The sequence below is a fragment of the Asterias amurensis genome, chromosome 13 (assembly GCF_032118995.1).
Source record: "Asterias amurensis chromosome 13, ASM3211899v1".
Lineage (NCBI taxonomy): Eukaryota > Metazoa > Echinodermata > Asteroidea > Forcipulatida > Asteriidae > Asterias > Asterias amurensis.
In genome coordinates, this window is record NC_092660.1 from 6,413,798 (window position 1) to 6,432,846 (window position 19,049).

The 19,049-nt window shown below is 37.7% G+C and overlaps 1 protein-coding gene across 2 annotated transcripts in view; it reads right to left on the minus strand.

The window, feature by feature from the left end:
- LOC139945753 (polypyrimidine tract-binding protein 3-like) overlaps positions 1-18,703 on the minus strand; it is a 108,246-nt gene extending 89,543 nt beyond the window's left edge. For both annotated transcript variants that reach the window (XM_071943149.1, XM_071943144.1), the window contains exons 1-2: positions 18,574-18,703; positions 8,727-8,760 (exon numbers count right to left, since the gene is read on the minus strand). In XM_071943149.1, the coding sequence (XP_071799250.1) occupies positions 8,727-8,760; positions 18,574-18,590 (51 nt within the window). In that variant the 5' untranslated portion in view covers positions 18,591-18,703. The remainder of the gene's footprint in view (positions 1-8,726; positions 8,761-18,573) is intronic.
- Between the last annotated feature and the right edge of the window lie 346 nt (positions 18,704-19,049).

Sequence of the window (19,049 nt, forward strand, 5' to 3'; positions counted from 1 at the left end):
ACAGCATGCACAGAGTATCAGCAGTCTATCACCAGATTAAAGTTAACCAACAATCCAACACCACTAAACAAAAGCCTTGATAATAGATTAAGTCAATATGACCCAACAGGAGCTCCGCTCCAATGATTGGCAGGTCTGGACATGTAAACAGTAGAATAACACCCCTGAAATTATGTTTTTTATTTTCTGACTATGAACTGAAGAGAAAACACCTGTGCATAGTTGACATACAGAATGGTAAGTGATGTGGATTTAAGTAAATAAGGCAGCATGTAAGTTCACTTCATCGTTTTAGCAACTCAGCTGTGCACTAAATGAACATCTTTGAATCAGTATAAAATCTCTCTGTATCCTGGGGTGGATTTCACAAAGGTAGTCCTAACTTAGGACTAGTCCTAGGCAATGCTAGGAGATAGGACTGGTCCTAAGTTAGCACCAGTAACTCATCCTAACTTAGGACTGGTCCTATCTCTTAGCATTGCCTAGGACTAGTCCTAAGTTAGGACTACCTTTGTGAAATCCACCCCAGGTGATGCTGAAACTGTGTTTACAAATGTGCGACACTAACACTAGTAAAATTGAGTTTTTTATTCTATTGATTAAATGATTCCTTTCAATTAAATCACTTCATGATTGAGTTGGTTCAAGGAATGACAATGACACTTTATTCAATTTGTGTTTTAACATTGGGATATTACTAAAGGTTTAAATGGTTGATTGGTGGAATGATTGCCCTGATGCATCGATTGATTGATTGAATAATTGATTTATTAATTTATTGGTTAATTATACACAGGAGATATGTATAATTGCATAAATGATCTGTTTTTCATTCAGACAAGTCCTTAACACGATCTGAATATTGGCTTCCGCATTCATTTTAATAATTTCATTTTGAATGATCATCATCAAAACTTTGTATTCTTCCATGTATGACCTGACAAGAGTTGACAACGATGCATGAACTTGATCTCTTCAACAATAAAATACTACAAACATTGTTTATTTATTTTGTGCTTTAAAAAGAAACAAAGGAATCCTTTCTTGACTGAAGCCCATACAAGACTCTAATCTGAAGTCTCCACTTCCGTTAAAAGGAGGAAGTTGTGTCAACTTTGTTTTCATGACAGGAAACCACAAAGCCATCAAGTCTATATTTTCAATCCCCCTTCCATCTAGTTTTACTATTATTGCTATAATACATTTATTGCCTATAATTCCTCACAGTGTTGAGTTTCAGCATTGTATTATTTTACAAGGTCAAGGAGACTCTCGATAAAGTAATACAAAAATATCCCCATTAGTAGTTGTTTTGCTATTCCGAAACAAGTTATTGTCCAGAGTGCATTTAAATCTAAACGTGAGGTGAAGAAACAGAATAAATTTTTCATTAAAATTTTACTGACTGCGACACCTATATTAAAAAAAGGAATTCAGACGCATAACTAGAACTCGGGACACACAGCAATAGAAAACGTATTAAAGATGATCAGAGCATAGGGCCTACTGATCAAATCGTTGATGTGTCAACCACCGGGTCATCTCAGAACCGTAACCAATACAACTCAAACGAGATTTACACACATGTGTAGTGCCTACCACAAACCTCACCTACATTTATTTACTGAACCCACCATACAAAGTTTCAAATCCTACGTATTGTAAATGCCGCTTTAAACAAAATACCAGCTTCACGTAACAGTTGATCAAATACCAACAGTAATATACCCATATCAAAATCAGTCAAATATATTTAAAGAGTGAAGAATTGGCAAAAATACTTCATCAAATTCTCTCCTACACAATGTTATATATTGCACCATTTGAAGTCAAGGTGTCTCATTACAGAAAAGGATATCATTCATTTGTAATGCTTGGAAAGGATGTGGAGCAAGGTGATTTAGTTTCGGTGGGGGGGGGGATACTCTGTGAACTTTTCCTGCCGCTGGTTATTAATAATCAACCTAAGATTGATACAGCTGTCATCAAATTGTCACTATAGTAAATAAAGGCTGGATCTATCACCCGAGCCTGGTGACGGTAATCGCCCTCTCTTTTTGCGTCTGTTCTTTCCTCCTACCTAACATTGTTCCATGGACATACAGTCTATAGTCTTATTAGCATCCAATGTAGCCACTGCCGCACTGTTTTAATTTGCAATGAATCGGCATCGATCCAACATTGCATTCTACTCATCACTCTGAGCAAACCACCTTGCATCCTCGTCGGCCTTGTCTAACACAGACCCTTCTTAATTGAAAACCAACAGAGTACCTATCGTCGGGGAAATTATCTCGCAATTGTCCGCTGCACCCTTTTGTACCTTTCTTTTCTTAAGCGCTATTTGCATTAGGAGGTCTTTTTATTGTTTGGCGCAATCAAACCAGGGGGATCAATTGTTCCTGCTCGTTTTGACACTCCGGCTCTCCCAAATGAAAGCCCGACTGGAACGATGGAGGATTCCTCTTGTAATTATAACAGTGTTGCAAGAAAGGAGCCAGTGAATGAAGTGTTTATTAAATCTCCATAAGGTCCTTCCTCTCGCTTCTTGGGGGGAGTTTACCAGCGGAAGACGTCAAAGTTAGCTGCTGCGTTTTTCTTATTGATGCACCAGACCTGAGATAACTTTAGAAGATGACATCGCGGATAGATCGGTTTAGGCGATTTCAGAGCATGTTTGTTTTATTTTCAGCAGGCTTTCCACACAGACCAGCCTCGGCTCTAAAGTCTGATTGAAGAAAAACAATCACTTGAAAGAGCGCTTCGGGATGGTGAGGTTCTTAAAGATCGAAGCTAGATAAGGAAACTAACTTCACCATCTTATAGAAAAATAGTATTTAATGAGGCAAACCTGTAATTTAATCCGTCGCGCAGCTGATGTTTTCAAATTATGACTTTGCGACTACAAATCAGCATAGCCGAGACATGATGAAAAGCAAACGAAACCAAGTCCATTACATTTCAACTGAAATAGCACAAAATGGTTTAAATGGATCTCAAAAACTCACTGATCTTCCCTGCTTTTTTTAAAGCACACACAGTAGATTTCCGAGCGGAGGTAAAACCTTTTACTGAAGAGCGTTGTGAGCAAATAATAATATTCAGTAAACATGTCCAATATTAGTCAAGCATACAGAACCCACATGAAAGAGCAAACAAACCCAGCCTAAAAGCCACCTGTCAAAGAGGGCACACTCTGGTACTCCCTTTCAGTTGGTAAACACCGGTCTGTTAGCTTCAACTTCACAGCAAATCTTATTTGGACTGCAATTGGATTGAACTATTTTGGTATGTGATATTTCCCACACATTTCAAATGCTCTCATTCTGAACATCCTGTTTGGTCGTTCATTCGTTTGTTCAGTCGTCCGTTCATTAAAAAGGTTTGTGAGCTACAAAGTTTCAGTTTCGGTTGTCTGGGATCATGATTAATTTTAGCGATTTTTATGTAAGCAGGAGCTTCAGGGCCCAATTTATTTCTGCCAAGCAAAAAACAAGCCGGATACCAGACACAGATTGTACATGTGAGATGGTATTTTTGCTGGTCTGTAACTTTATTCTGGTGAGCAAAATGATATTATGCTTAGCTACTTCTTTTGTTTAAAGCATCTCTGCGAAATGGGACCTTGGTTTTAAACATGAATATGATGAACTGACTTACATGGTATTTAACAATAATTAATTGATTGCATTTGTTTTGCAGGTAACCCTGACAAAATCAGTCTAACAGTTAGCTGCTATGGCATCAACATACTATTTCTTATTACGATTGTTCTTACATACACCAAGCAACCCAATATCTAAACCCAGCAGCAGCAACCCCCCCCCCCCCTTCATAAGTCATATTAAAATATCACAGCAACCTCTTCTACATTGTAGCTTGAATCTCCACAGTACACCCTGCACTTTCCATGCTCTCAAAAAGGTAATCAAACATTGTTAAAGAACCACCTCTGGCTTGACAACATCCCAATTTGCCCCGTGGGTTTGAGGATCGAGCAATCCAGCCAAAGTATCTTGACTCAAGTAGGCTGGCTGGCAAAGCGCCTCTGGTTCGTTACTTCTGGGATTTGAATTTCAAATCAATGTCACTAGGTAAGACTTCAGCCAGCAGGAACGGGCCCTCTCTCTCTCTCTACCAAGCTCCCCTATTTAAATATTGAGCCAGTTGCATACATCTTCAGGGGGAAGACAGTTCTAAGAATACCGCAATCACATCAAGTCACCTGCTAGAATCACATTACACTTTATCCAGAATAGAAACCAACGAGTCTGGTTCCCTGTTACAAACATACACACATGTACGCAGCCACAAAAATGGAACCTGACCCTATGCCCTTTCCTCCTCTAAAAACAGGCCATGGAGATTCGCATGGAAAATTTGACCGTTAAAATGCACCAGTGATTAAGTTCTATGGAGATAGCAATTATGTGATAAACTTAGACTAAAGAATACATGTACCATCAGCAGAACGCCGTAGAAATGCAAATTTGTTCACCATCAATTACTGGACCTAGAGGATCTGGCATGATCTTCACTTATCCATGCTGCAACAGTCCTAAAGTGGAATTTTATTACATACTGCATACTCGTGGAAAGTAATAAATGCAAAGGGACTGATGGAAGTGGATACATGAGACAAGAGTGACTTCCCCCGCCATTAGTGATATTAGTATTACAACTACGGGTTGCCCATAGAAGTAACAGTCCCTCAGGGAGCTCCTCCATTTTGCTCCAAACTCACCCCCCCCCCCCCTCTCTCTACCTCACTCCACTTTTTGTTTTATACTAATAACTTTATTAGTTTTTGGGGTACTTTCAGCTGGGTGGGGGGGGGGATGGAACTGATACAATATGATGCTTGCCTCAGGGCTTTCCAGAAGTAACAGTCCCTCGGGGGCTCTTCCATTTTGCTCTAAACTCACCCCCCCCCCCCTCTTTCCACTTTTGTTTTATTACAACTTTATTAGTTTTTTGGGTACTTTTCATCCATGGGGGAGAAATGGAACTAATACAATATGACGCTGGCCTAAAGGCATTCCATTTATGTAGTGACAGGTGTAGCAGACATGGCTGTGCAAACAATATGTAGCTATAAATGGCGGCTGGAATACAGACTCAGTTTGTTACTACACTCCTCACTATGTACAGTAACATATGGAATACAAATCAGGCGCACAGAGCATCCTGAGTTTTGTTCCTCCAGTGGTCCTAAGCGTTCCAGCTGCAGGCCCAAAGGGCCGGAATATTTTCCTACTAGAACGGATCATTTTAGGCTGAGCTAACCCCCTTGGGCAGGGACGGGGGCAAGTGCAATGAGAGGGGGGGGGGGGCTTGAGAGAGGTACATGTATTTAGGATCTCGGAAAGCCCTGAAGGGGAATAGTGACTTTGGGAATCAAATCTCCGTGGCTCATCCTTCCTCTTCATCAGGATTTATGCAGTATCAATTTTCAAGTCCTTGCACATTGCATGTTTGTGAAAATCTTCTCCTTTGGAATGGATGGCATCTGCTTATCTAGCTTCATATTTCACATCTTATCAGTCACAAAACATGTGGGTTTTTTTAACAAAAAAAAGTAATACCTAACATCAGGATTTTTTTGTGATTTTGATTCAGAGAAAATTACTCTTGAAGGCGATTGTTGAACTACAACTCTCTAGGTACAAGATTCATTCATTCATAAATTCTAAAAAGTAAAACACTCGAGGCAGTAAATGCATAAAAATCGCACAGTAAAATCACTCCAAATTTAAATTTGTTTCTAATTGGAATGAAGAGGGGATCATCTACAACCACATGACGACATAAGCACATATTTGGATGTACAAGTGTAAGATGATTTTATCATCATTGCATCATCACACATAGAGTACACTGTGCACACCACATGATACAGTATAACAATACGCCAACAATACTCTCCCGATACCTGGGAAACATACACAGAAGTACTGAGTGGGCGTCCTTCAATCAATGTCTGTTCCCAGGCCTGGGAAAAGTCGTGTCTGAATTCACGCATGACCACTCCCCAAGACTGCGTCTAACTGAAACAGACACGTGGCAAATGGGCACCTGACGGAATAGCGAAACATCTGTGGAAACTAAATATAACTTGCTGTTGCGTGAAATGGGAACCAGCGTAACGGTTCGTGTGAAATACAATTTACAAGGCTGGTGCATAAACTACGCCGTTAGACCACAAGAAAAAATATATTCGTTATGAACATTATTGAACAAATTGAATTTGATTACAGATGCCTTACTTCAGGTATGTTACACTGTAAATGTATGTTACAAGGGCAGGACCGTCACTGAGTGACTAATATGCACGCTAGATAACAAGCCACTATTATTATTATTTAATATTTTAATATTTGGTCTTGATTTAATATGAAGCCTGGTTTAAACTTGATGCGGGTGCAAATGCAAGGCTTTGAGGTAACACATTTTGACAAATATTTTGCTCAAAATGAAATATCACTCTTACTGCAAATTACACAGTTAGACGATTGTGGTGGACTAGGCTAAGTCTGATTACCATGTAATTTACAATTGGGCTTTACTCATCTAAAGGAGTGCGCCTTTGCAACATTGAATCCTATGTTAACAATACCGAATAATTTGCCAACTTTTTGCCCACTAGACCGTGCAGTGGCATGGCAACACACATCATAAACCCCAGCTATGTATGACGCATCCACTATTAATATAATCAACCAAAAATATGATGACTGGACCCGCTTTTATGTTATTGGTACTCCAGGAGGCAATGTGGGACAATACAACCGCAGCTGAACACAAGAAACCCAGTAAAACTAGTGTTTACACTGGTACCCATTGAATCAGGGGCCAGACAATGATGGGGTCACACAAGGCTCCAATGGCATCAATGCTATCCATGCGAACCCGGATACTTCACCCTGCGCTCTCCGCAGAGGGGGAATGATTATGTGTATGGTGGTAACTGTTTTTCCTAAATGGCTGATACACCGTATGTATCAATGGTTCATCCATTTATGGATGCAGTTGCTACACTACGTATCCTAACTGTTCCACACAAAGTCCAGCCCTGTGTTCTTATAAAAAGATATCAGTTCATCAAGGAACAGCACAAACTGTAATAGTAATAGTTTAAGTCTAAATAAATGTACAGTAGAACCATAAAGCAGATTAAAACTCTTTACAAACAGGTAAAGGTAAAGTCATACTCTGGTTATGACCCCAACAAGAACTACATGTCGTGTCATTTTTATCCCCAAAAGACCTTTGTTTTATCATTTCTTTAAACAATTTTTACTCACACATTACATCTGTCATTTTCATTAAATAATTCAGCTCTTACTGTTAAAAAGTTTTGTCCGTTTTGTTCAATTTCTCAAACACGCCTGTCATACGTGTCTATCTTAGTTTCATTCTGGCAGATTTTCATTCACTCTCTGCTTATCCTGCCAAATTTATTACCATAATTAATAAAGTCGTGCCTTGGGGGAGAGGTTTGCCAGATGAAATAGATCCTCTACCACATACAACATGTAAGTCTTCATGGGTGGTTTGGGATCGGAGTAACTTTAGTCTGTAACGCTACTCCTTTAGTCCTTGTTACTAAATTTACTCTAATGATTGGATTTACACACGGAAACCACATACATCTGTTTACTAAACTTGAGACGGTTGTTTGTAATCCTGTCAAATACACAGTGCTCTCTGGATGCAAGGACGGAGTGGGCCCCTACCCTATTAATGTGAAACTCATACGCCCCCAGTAGCTTTACAAATGGAAACCAAATCTGAACTGACCCAAGTTCATATTCTCTGGTTATGACCTTTAGAGAACTCACTGCCTTCTGTTTTGCTTAGGACTGTTTGGAATAGTTCATTTCCACTTTCCAAGTTGTCCCTGTGGTCTACCATGGATTTAGTACACAAAAAGGTGATTTAAAACAACTGTGTATTGACACTAAGGCTAGATTTCCCTTGAGCAAGTTCTGTTCTTAGTCAAAATTGCACGGAGATTGAACAATCACAGTTTTTTAGTAATGGCATAAATTTATGCTAAATGAGGGTTATGTGCACGTAAAAGCCTGTATGAGGCCCATCCAGCCTTTGGGGTTACTGTCCGAAGTGACCGACTGATTATGTTTACTATGTACAGCATGCTACGTCCAACCATTTTAGCCATCTCTGTCTTGAGTGGCCTCTCAATGCAGGCTTCACTGCAATATGATCAGTTTATCCCCTAACAATCTCCCCGAGTTTGCCATAAGCAAGGTGTAAATGTCAGACGACGTGCTCCGAGATTGCCCAACGCCTTTTGCCTAAGCACACACGACGTGCCACACGAACGTGCACGTTCCGGCGATAAACGAAAAGGGGTGGGGGGAAAAAAAGAAAGACAATAACTGTCTGCTGGGTAGTTCCAATTCTGATGAACGACATCGACGACATGGACGACCTACAACTCACAAACCCCTCCTGAATAAAACATGCGGTGCAAATTGACTCTGGATCACCTGCACTTAGGTTTGTAACCGAGAACCAACACTTATGGACTGTCTCTAGTCAATACAGCATTGTCTCAGGGTCATACCAGGGACAATATAACACTGCCTGTGGGAATCAATACAATTCTATTTACAACAATAGGGGATTCTCAGTATATTGTCCACTTGTGTAAAATACTAACTGAGCTTAGGGGAAAACATATTGATTTGGAATCTACATACCTTGGTGCCAGTCCCGTTCATGTCTGTTGCTATCCTGCATTCGAAAGAGAGTCAGAGAAAAGAATTATTTAGAAGCGCTCAAATTTCTACAGAAAAAAACACTTTGGTAATGGTGAGGGAACCATTTGTTTGATTAAGACCTGCCTTGTATTCAAACACAATGTATAATGTACACATTTAAACCTTGGAAGTTGAATACAACATGTGTTTAGTGAAATAGATACTTGATACATATACAGTTCAGTATAACACATTTCAAGGTAGGACAAACTCTGATTGTCTGCCAAATTAAAATAACACCGCCACAACAAACATTCCTCAGACCAATCAAATACAACAGAACATAAAAATCTATCAACGCATTACAAAGCTTGTACTCCCATACATACATCAGGCAATAACTAATTTTTGCTCTCATGTATTTTTAACAAACAAATCACACTGTGTACTAAAACATCAGTGTGATAAGTAATTTTAAACTGCATATTGTACTTTTCAATATGTAGTATGTATTTTATGGCTATTAAATTACTGTAATTTTATTTTTAAATTCTTAAAGACAGTGGACACTATTGGTAATTGTCAAAGACCAGTCTTCTCACTTGGTGTATCTCAACATATGCATAAAATAACAAACCTGTGAAAATTTGAGCTTGATTGGTTGTCGGAGTTGCGAGATTACTATGAAAGAAAAAACACCCTTGTCACACGAAGTTGTGTGCTTTCAGATGCTTGGTTTGTTTGAGACCTCAAATTCTAAACTTGTGGTCTCGAAATCAAATTCGTAAAAAATTACTTCTTTCTCGAAAACTACGTCACTTCAGAGGGAGCCATTTCTCACAATGTTTTATATTATCAACCTCTCCCCATTACTTGTTACCAAGTGAGGTTCTATGCTGATAATTATTTTGAGTAATTACCAACAGTGTCCACTGCCTGTAAGGATGTTTTATTGTAATATCCACACTCAAACACCCATAGAGAGGACCACTTATAATTTACGTTATAAATTACAATTGTTATTTTTGATTACATGTTTGAAATTCCTTAACTTAAAATTACCCTTTGTTCTTTTCCTTTTTAATTGACAAAGTGCAATGCATGTTTATTTAAAGACGAGACTGCAATTAAGTCTTACCGTCTGAGCTGCCTCCATGGTCTGAAGAAAGCGCCAGGTCATTGACCTAAAGGTCATTGCAAACAATTATTGGACCAACAGGGAGCATTTAACTCTAGTCTCGACAACAATAGCATTGGCATTGTTGAGATGATTGCATAATGTCTGAATATTACCCCATAACCAAATCAAAAGACTTCAGCCGAGTGCAGTTGTCTCGGCTGACTGCTGGAAGCAGCAACAATGTTAAACTATACCCTTTGAAGGGGTCGTTCAGTTAACCAAATTTTCACACACTACGTACTGTAGGCCTACACTTTTTGAATAAAGTTTGTTCACACTATTCTACATACAAATAGGGATACATGTACCTGAATGTAAATTAGATGCAAACCCTGTTTATTAAAACGTCCGTTTTTAAAAGAACTTGTCGCTACCCTTTTATTACCTTATTTAATTACACTTCACACTTACAAAACAACAGACAATGAAAGTAAAAAACGTGCAAAATGTTTGCTATGACTGCCAAATAAAATGCGAGTAAAAAATTACAAGTGAAATTGAGAGATAGATTAAAATACAATCATATTTTATTTAATGTACCTACATGACACAAATATTGGAATGCTTCTTGACTTTGCTCTATCCCTAAATCCCTTTAATTAAAATGTATAGACTCAACTTGGCACTGCATTTATTCATTGCTTTTCATTTTTATAAGAGAAGACAGTTTTCACACTATGTACCTACATAATCATGTACGTTTGTAGACTTGCCATTAAGTCATTGACAATTCTCAGATGGATATCTCATCTAGTTGATTAACATTTGACTCTCAAAATGTAACGATCTGTTTTTTCTGAGGGTTTTTTGGGGGGAGTGATTGTTTTTTTAATGAAATGAAACACTGAGTGACCCATTCCACAGGCAGTTAAATTAGATTTGAATAAAAATTACAAACTTGTGTAAATTGCTTTCTTTATACTTGCCAAATTGTTTAGTAAGTGCACCACATGCGTACTGCAAGTGTGCGGTGTAATAACTTAAAAATGAACATGAAATTGTACTGTTCACTTTGCGCCAACCTTTTCCCAACATTTAAAATCAGACCGCATTATTTTCCACATCTTGTAATTTAATACTCCGTACCTATTATATTTTGTTCTAAGTCAACCTTTTTCATTACGATTTTATTCAGACTAACATACACCGCTCCGAATTGCGAAGAGGGGAAAAAAATGGATGACTACGTAACGAGAAATGACATCTGTGGATGCAATAACAAAAGATCCAGTAATCATACAGACTGGCGGAGGGGAAATTGACGGCAGAATTAATAGGAAATTAAAACTGGAGGCTTGTATCTTGCAATTTGTTGAGCAGATGGTCTTGGGTCGTCATATAATATATTCGTGGACAGGTTGCAATTGCTGCTCGCGCCCTGTGGCCTGACCTGGATGATGGAATAGGTAGGGCCTTCACATCCCCTGATTTTTGGACACGATTCGTTAGCTGTGGCTTTTTTAATCAATATGGAGTAGGTTAAATATGAAGTAAAAAAATTGTTATAAATCACATGGGGTATTACCATTAGAAATAAGTCCTTAAAATGTTGTCACCGCTTGTAACTAATTTGGCATCAAGTAACTGGAAGATTAAAATTCAAGGGACATGTAAATCACAAAGAGACGTGTCTTTTATTAAACTTTGCACAAACCGTGATTTTGTTTTACAAATAAAGAGACTGTCCCGAATATTTCACTGCAATAGTTAACAGAGTTAGGCAGAAAATTAAAGGGACATGTAAATCACAAAGAGACATGTCTTTTATTAAACTTTGCACAAACCGTGATTTTGTTTTACAAATAAAGAGACTGTCCCGAATATTTCACTGCAATAGTTAACTTCTCCATCTGATACTATGTCCTCTATCATTGTCTATATCCTTAGTTTGTTCTTGTTCAGTGGGTCAGTTTTCACGCCTGGAGGCCATGGCCTTTGGCCCCTTCACAAGTTTCCCAAAGACTTTTTTTGCTTTTCAAAGGAAACATTGGAGCTGTCCAGTTTGCAAAGTGAAAAATGTCCTTGCCCTTTCGAAGATGAGACTTCAGGACAGGAATTGTCCTCAGGCTAATGAAACGAGTCAAGGTAACGAGGTTAAAATTCAAATTGATGATTGTTCAAGTAAAATGGAAGCAGTCTGCAAACTGACAAGAATGAAGCGCTCGGGCCTCCCACATAATATGTGGTACTAGACAATTTCATCTACGTGTACCTAAATTGTGAGTTCTTGATGTGCACATTTCTTTTTTTTAAATTAAGCTCTGTTTTAGCAGCCATTTACTAAATTAGTAAATGCATTTATGGCATTTCTTCACATCGAGGTGGTAATGTTGGCCAAAAAAAACGAAACTATAAATGTTTTCTCAAAAATTTACCAGGGGGTGAAGTACAAAAGTACGAGAGTTCAAAGGCTAAATATGTTTCCTTCATATTTTTTTATTTATTTTTTTGTATTTGCATATAGGCCTAAGATGCCACATATGTGAACAAGATTATGAACTTCCTTTGCATGCATGCTTTGAGTAATAAAGTTACATGATATAATAAAATCCTTGTTTACCAACATAAAACAGCATGGACAGACAGAAGAAAGGTAAAACCCAATTAAGTGTAATGTAACCTCAACATATTCTCTGTGGTACATTCCCAATCAAACTTATACAGCTCATACTCTGCCAACTGACTCTCAATATGAACCATGAAATGTATCAATGTGTAACTCTAGAGGATTGTAAGTGCCTCCAAATCTTTTTAGAAAGGAAACAACATTTTTCGTCTGGTATTCTGAACCTACAACAATACCTAGGATTGTTAACGATTTTGAGTTTAATTCTTCTTAAGTTTGGCCAATCATGCTGAATTGAAACAAGGACCTCCGAATGTATTTCTTCTTGATTCTTATGTTTCGTTCGAAAAGCAGGACTCACAAGACAATGAAAAAACGTCTTACAAGCTAAAAATTTGTGTCTCAATCAGATGAAAAATGTTTTCTTGACTTGTTTTACTAATTTGTTTAAACTACAGCACCTCAGCAAGTAATATTTTAAGGGAAGCTTTCTACCATCATTATCTTCAAACAGTGTAAGTTTGAAATGTAAATCTGTGGACATTAAATTTGTGTCTAGCTACGTACAAGAACCCTACAATGCAACATTATGCAACAAACACCTATGTTTGAAATAAATCCACACTGAAAGCACCAAAATGCAACAAGTGGTTTCACTGCTTTGTGCAGTGAAGTGGCAGCCATAGAGTGCTTGCCCTGATGATGCAAGTGTAACAATATGCACCCAATAATTTTTATGACCTTTCTATTCAGGCATGAAACTGTAACTTCACCAAAAAAATTACAAATAATTCCAATGGTTTTATACAGTGGCTTTTTTTTTCTTCAAGTTTGAATGGCCCAAATGAGAAAATAAAAAGAGGAATTCAGCTAATCTGAGGAAAAGTTGTATTATTTAAGTAATACAATACAATACAATACAATGGGTTTTTATATAGCGCCATTTCATTTAGACCACAGCGCCTAAGACAACCAATAGCAATGTAAATAATACAACAAGTGAGCAATAAAGCAATAAACAGAAACTAAGGAAAAAGATGTTTTTTAAGTGCTTTCTTGAAAATAGGCAGTGAATTGGAGGGGGGTATGGTAATGGGAAGATGGTTCCACAGTCCTGGAGCGGCTAAGGAAAGGAAAATGATTTATATGCAGCTGATTAAAAGGATTGAAAGTAACATGTGAAGCATGTACCCGGCTAAATACAATGAAGTCTAAAACCCAAGTTAAATCACTGTGGCTTTTTATCAACAAAATGCACAAGGTATGGGGTTTTAGTTAACTGCCAAGTACAACAAATTACAACAAAGTTTAACAACTCATTGCATTTTGCTGCATTTAGCATGTTTTTCACTCAGTGGAAATGGGTTTTCATCATAAATTAATGTGTCATAATTGAAGTGCCCTAGGTTTATATCAGGGACACACTGCCTTGTACTTTCAAGAAGGAAGTATCACGACTGTTATTTTTAAAATGTTGTGGTGCTTTGCAGCAATGATTGATATCTTCAAATAAAATTAAATATGAAAATATTTTTGTAAAATTGTTACATTTCCTCTACATATTTCCCTTAGCGCTCTTCCCTTTAACATTTGTTTCATTGATATCTAAAAGAGGAAATTCTTAGTTGGAAAATGATTTCCTTTCACTGGAAACAATAGAACACAACCTTCAGTCGTTGTTAGTCGTCCTAACGCATACATACTGCTGAAGCAGACTTCTGAGAAAATATTTTGTAGTGTACACTGCCACAAAGGCTAAGAAAAAATAGTTCAAGGTTTACAAAATTATAGCACTTACTTATAGTATTAACAAAAATTGATGTACCAAATTACTCTTGTATTATTTTCCCTACTTACAGTACATTGTGTAATATCTGAATTTAACTCAATCATGCAGTTCTGTAGCTTCACCAAAAAAAGGAAATTACAAAATTATCATGATTTTGTATCCTAGTATTTTTCAATTTTTAATGGTAGAACTGAGAATAAAACAAGAGGAAATCAGCTGATTTGAGGAATCAGCTTGATAACTATGTTTACAAATTTTCACACAAATAAATATTAACTATAAAATTGTATTTTTTTTTTAAGCTAATGCTAAATGGCTCAAATACTACAATGCATTCTTTTTGCCTAAATTAAAAACAAAATTAATAATAAACTTTCAACATTACATTTTAACACCCTCTCCTACTGCTAAAAAAAGTTAAATTATTAAGTGTTTTGCATGGACATTGTAGTCACCCTGGGCATCCATTGACTACCTGTAAGCATGTCAAGTGATGCCTGAAAAAGTCCACACATTGTACATTGGTGGCTATGAATGTGCATTGCGCTTTGAAAAAGCGAAACAATTCAAATCTTGATAGTTCCCAACATACAAAATACACACAACTTTGGGTTGAATCTGATCACTAGAGCATTTTCATGCAAAAAAAAACCTTTAGAAATACAACACAAAATGCCTCAAGGCTTGAGTTTCATTTTATTGTTGGGATGGAAAAAAGCTACTCTTCCCAAAGAAAAGGGCACCTCCATTAGAAAATCAAATTTGGGGGAGAAAAATAAACAGTATGCGGAGTCAGTGTTTTCTTACTACGTCTCATTGTGTCAGTGCAAAAACATGGTGTCTCCTGAAACAGCACTTACGCTATGCATGAGTTTGGAATTCTCAAAGCGCTGTTTACTGTATCTTGCTTAAAATATCCTAAATGTACAAGTTGGCACAGAAATACATCGTTTTTGCATGGATCATTTTTGTGAAGTTGAGATGCATTGACATCTGAACAAATTATGCAATTCCACAGGCACCCACGTTGGTGTGTTTTGGGATTAGAAAAGAATGAAAGAAGAGTGCCCAAGTACAGGACCTTGACCTTAGTCTAGTTTTAGATGCGCTAGTTTTACGTATGTAGTAATTAAAGGCAGTGGACACTATTGGTAATTACTCAAAACAATTATTAGCATAAAACCTTTCTTGATTACGAGTCCCATTATGGGGAGAGGTTGATAGTATAAAACATTGTGAGAAACGGCTCCCTCTGAAGTGCCGTAGTTTTTGAGAAAGAAGTGATTTTCCACGAATCTGATTTCGAGACCTCAGATTTAGAACTTGAGGTCTCGAAATCAACCATCTAAATGCACACAGTGTGACAAGGGTGTTTTTTCTTTCATTATTATCTTGCACTTCGATGACCAATTGAGCTCTAATTTTCACAGGTTTGTTATTTTATGCATATATGTTGAGATACACCAACTGTGAAGGCTAGCCTTTGACAATTACCAATAGTGTCCACTGCCTTTAAAGCAATATTCCAGCAACATAACAACCAACATATGAACAGCAGCCTAGTGTTTTTGCAAGCAAACTACTGTCACAGAAGTACATGTGTAAAAGAATAAGAAACTATTTAGTCAATGATTTAATCAAGCGAAACTTCAGTCGTGAACATTGTAGTCTAGTGAAGATTTTCTTAAAATTAAAGCGGTGAACAAGAATTAGATTAGAAAGCTTAAAAGCAAGATCGTTTTGATTTAATGAAGGTGAAGTTCACCCCACCTGTTGCTTGTCAAGTCATCTCAATCAACCTATTAGGCCTATATTGACCCAAACTGAGTAGTGTGCAATAATGAGCAGACCCTGCACATGCCTGGAACTACACACAGGCCATGGCCTTCATTGTCCCTGGTCTTGGTGCCCTTCAAAAGTTTCTCATTTCTGACTTTCCAATGGAAGACTGGAAGTGCCCTTTGCAAACTAAAAAAGGCCTTGCCATTTCAACGTGTTCAAATATGAAACTCCAGGCCTGACTGCTTTTAATTTGTTTGTACATTAGCCCCGAGATACTCAGACCTGTGTACACCTGGAGTTTGGTTAAGCAGCATTGAACAGTCTAACTGCGACCAACCTGCATAAATTGTTAATTGGCCTGTGTGAATTTGATGTGATATTTACATGAGAAACAAACATATGGCCAAACATAGTGTTCCTGTTGGCAAGAGGAGTGTCTGTGTGTCTTTTGGACACCCTGTTTTAAATTTGGATACCCTGCTTTATCTGTCATAATATAAAATGTATTGTAAGTGTACAATTTGGACATTCAGTTTTTAAATTTCAAGCCAATTTTGACACCCTTATAGTATACCAAATCCTGATATAAACCTTACCGTAAACACTAATTTTGGATTAGCCCACCAGGCTACCTAGGAAACAAATTTGACTAGCCAGAACACTGAACTTTTTGAAATGCATTACAGTTTGACACAAAGCAACACAAAAATTATATACTAGATGCTACCAACTCACACATGTAAGCCTATGAACAATGTAACTAAAGGCAAGTTAAATAAACATTTCTCCACTCCGACAAGGAAAAACTAACTTCATATTTCATATTTTACTAATGCCACCTCTTCACACCAAAGTAAATTGTGCCAAAGTCCAACATGGTACTACCATACCCATGAAAAAGATAAATAACATAAACATGAATTAAACTAAAAGGGACTTAAATAGCGGGTCGATTATTTTATGGCCCATGACTTGTGTATTGAAAGAGTAATAAACCTCACAGTGACAGTGTTGGCAGACTACATACCAGTTGTTTTTATAGATTGGTACGACTGACTCCGGTAAGAGAGCGGAAATATTATACCATTGATGCTTAGATGAAAAGCCAACATTAAATTGTTAGTTTTTCATCCAGAACACCTGTGGTGGATAGATGCATTACCACATTTTAAAGTCAATGTCAACATCACAATGTTTTGTTTTTAATACCAAAAAGTACAAAATTGTAAATGGCCCGATTCCCAGCTCCTGAATTCGAGCTCCCATGTTAAGTTGCTGTAGAAGCTGACTAAGATTTGTAATGGTAAAAACTAGTAACTGTACTCCTAGCAGTTCAGATTTTTGCAAAAAATGTATCCTTTTGTGAGAAACATACTTAAACTAGGAGAGTCGTACCACTCAACTCGGGCAATATTTCCAGCGCACCTTAGGTGAATTTTGTAAGTCTATAGTCATTGGTGGATTTTTAAAATAGTTTTTATGGTCACTCCAAGTTTTTTTATGAATTATGGTGTTTTTTTTACAGCTGTGCCAACAAACTCATACATGACTCTTCATATGACAGTTACGCCAAATATATGGCCCCTTCATCCACGTAAACAACGCTTGCTTGTACATGACATTGACGAATGCACATTGCTACAACATGTACATGATTGCAATGTACATGATTGCAATGTACAGCCTGAACGCAGAGACAAGAACATCCAGGCTGTGAGTTTGAAAGCAGGATACCCGATGAGCGAGCTAACTAGTCGCCTGAATAAAATGGTTGAAATTACACAGAGCGTGAATGTCATGTTATTCTTGTATGACATGGCTCACAACCCTTAAGCCTGCAACTAGTATCAGTGTCATGACCAAACGAAAGGATGGGGAGGTTATCGCAATTTTTATGAGCAATTCTTTTGTCGAGTTTGAATAAAGAACTTTGCGATGATAAGGTAACCCTCCTGCCGACGACTAACTTAACCCTCCTGCCGACGCTTCACCGTCTGCAGGAGGAGGGTTACGTTATCGCAACTATAATGAACTATATAAAGCTCCACTTTGGCTTTCAATTCATTCCCTTGCCTTATTTTTTATTAAGGCTATTCAGCACTGCAACCAGTCATCAGCAACAGTCGGCTCCCAACCAACCAACTGACTAACAAGCAACAGTCTATTCGTCTATTCTAATTCAATCAAAGTTTAATTTTAAGTCCAGAAAAGTCTAAGAAGTCCTCAACCCCCTCAAGTTCAAGCAACAATTTTGGACCATAATAAACACCATTTTGCATGTAAACATAATTATATTGTCACATGCTGTGCCAGTCGGATAGAACGACAGAAATATGCGTGTACATGATGCAACTTACAACACGACCGCAGCCACCAAGAGCATACGCAGTGAGTATGCGGCGGACAGCTAGTCATGCAATAAAACACCACTTGCCGTTTGTGAGCTGAGGACTGAGAGTCACCGAAAACAAACAGTTTACATTCATTTTACACACATAAAAATGATGAGAAAATGGTTGACGATAAATACCTTACGTAGCCGTCCATAGAACAGTCAGAAAGAAGAAGAGAACGAAAGAATCAGGAGAGAGAAGGCAAACGCTACGACACAGAAGAGCGCCAGATCACAAAATTACCTACTACGGATTTGATACTAAACAGACAGTGTGTGTGGAAAATTAAACAAGATGGCGATATAGGGCGCCCTCTTGCTATCGAAACAAATTAGTTGGTAGGTGAGGAGGAAAAATACAACAGGTTTATTGGATACGGGGGTGCCACTCCCGCATTCTGTAAACAAAACAAAAAACTGTTCAATAACGTATATCGATTGAACTGTATTGTGCAGCATATGTTCGGGCCTCAGACAAATGAAAATTAACATATCATGCGTTCTATTAAAGAGAATTTGTTTAATTTTTAACCACATGCAGTTTTGTATCGACTGATCTTGTAATGTTGATGCGCTATTAAAAAAAGGCCAGGGTATTATTCTCTGTGTGGTGC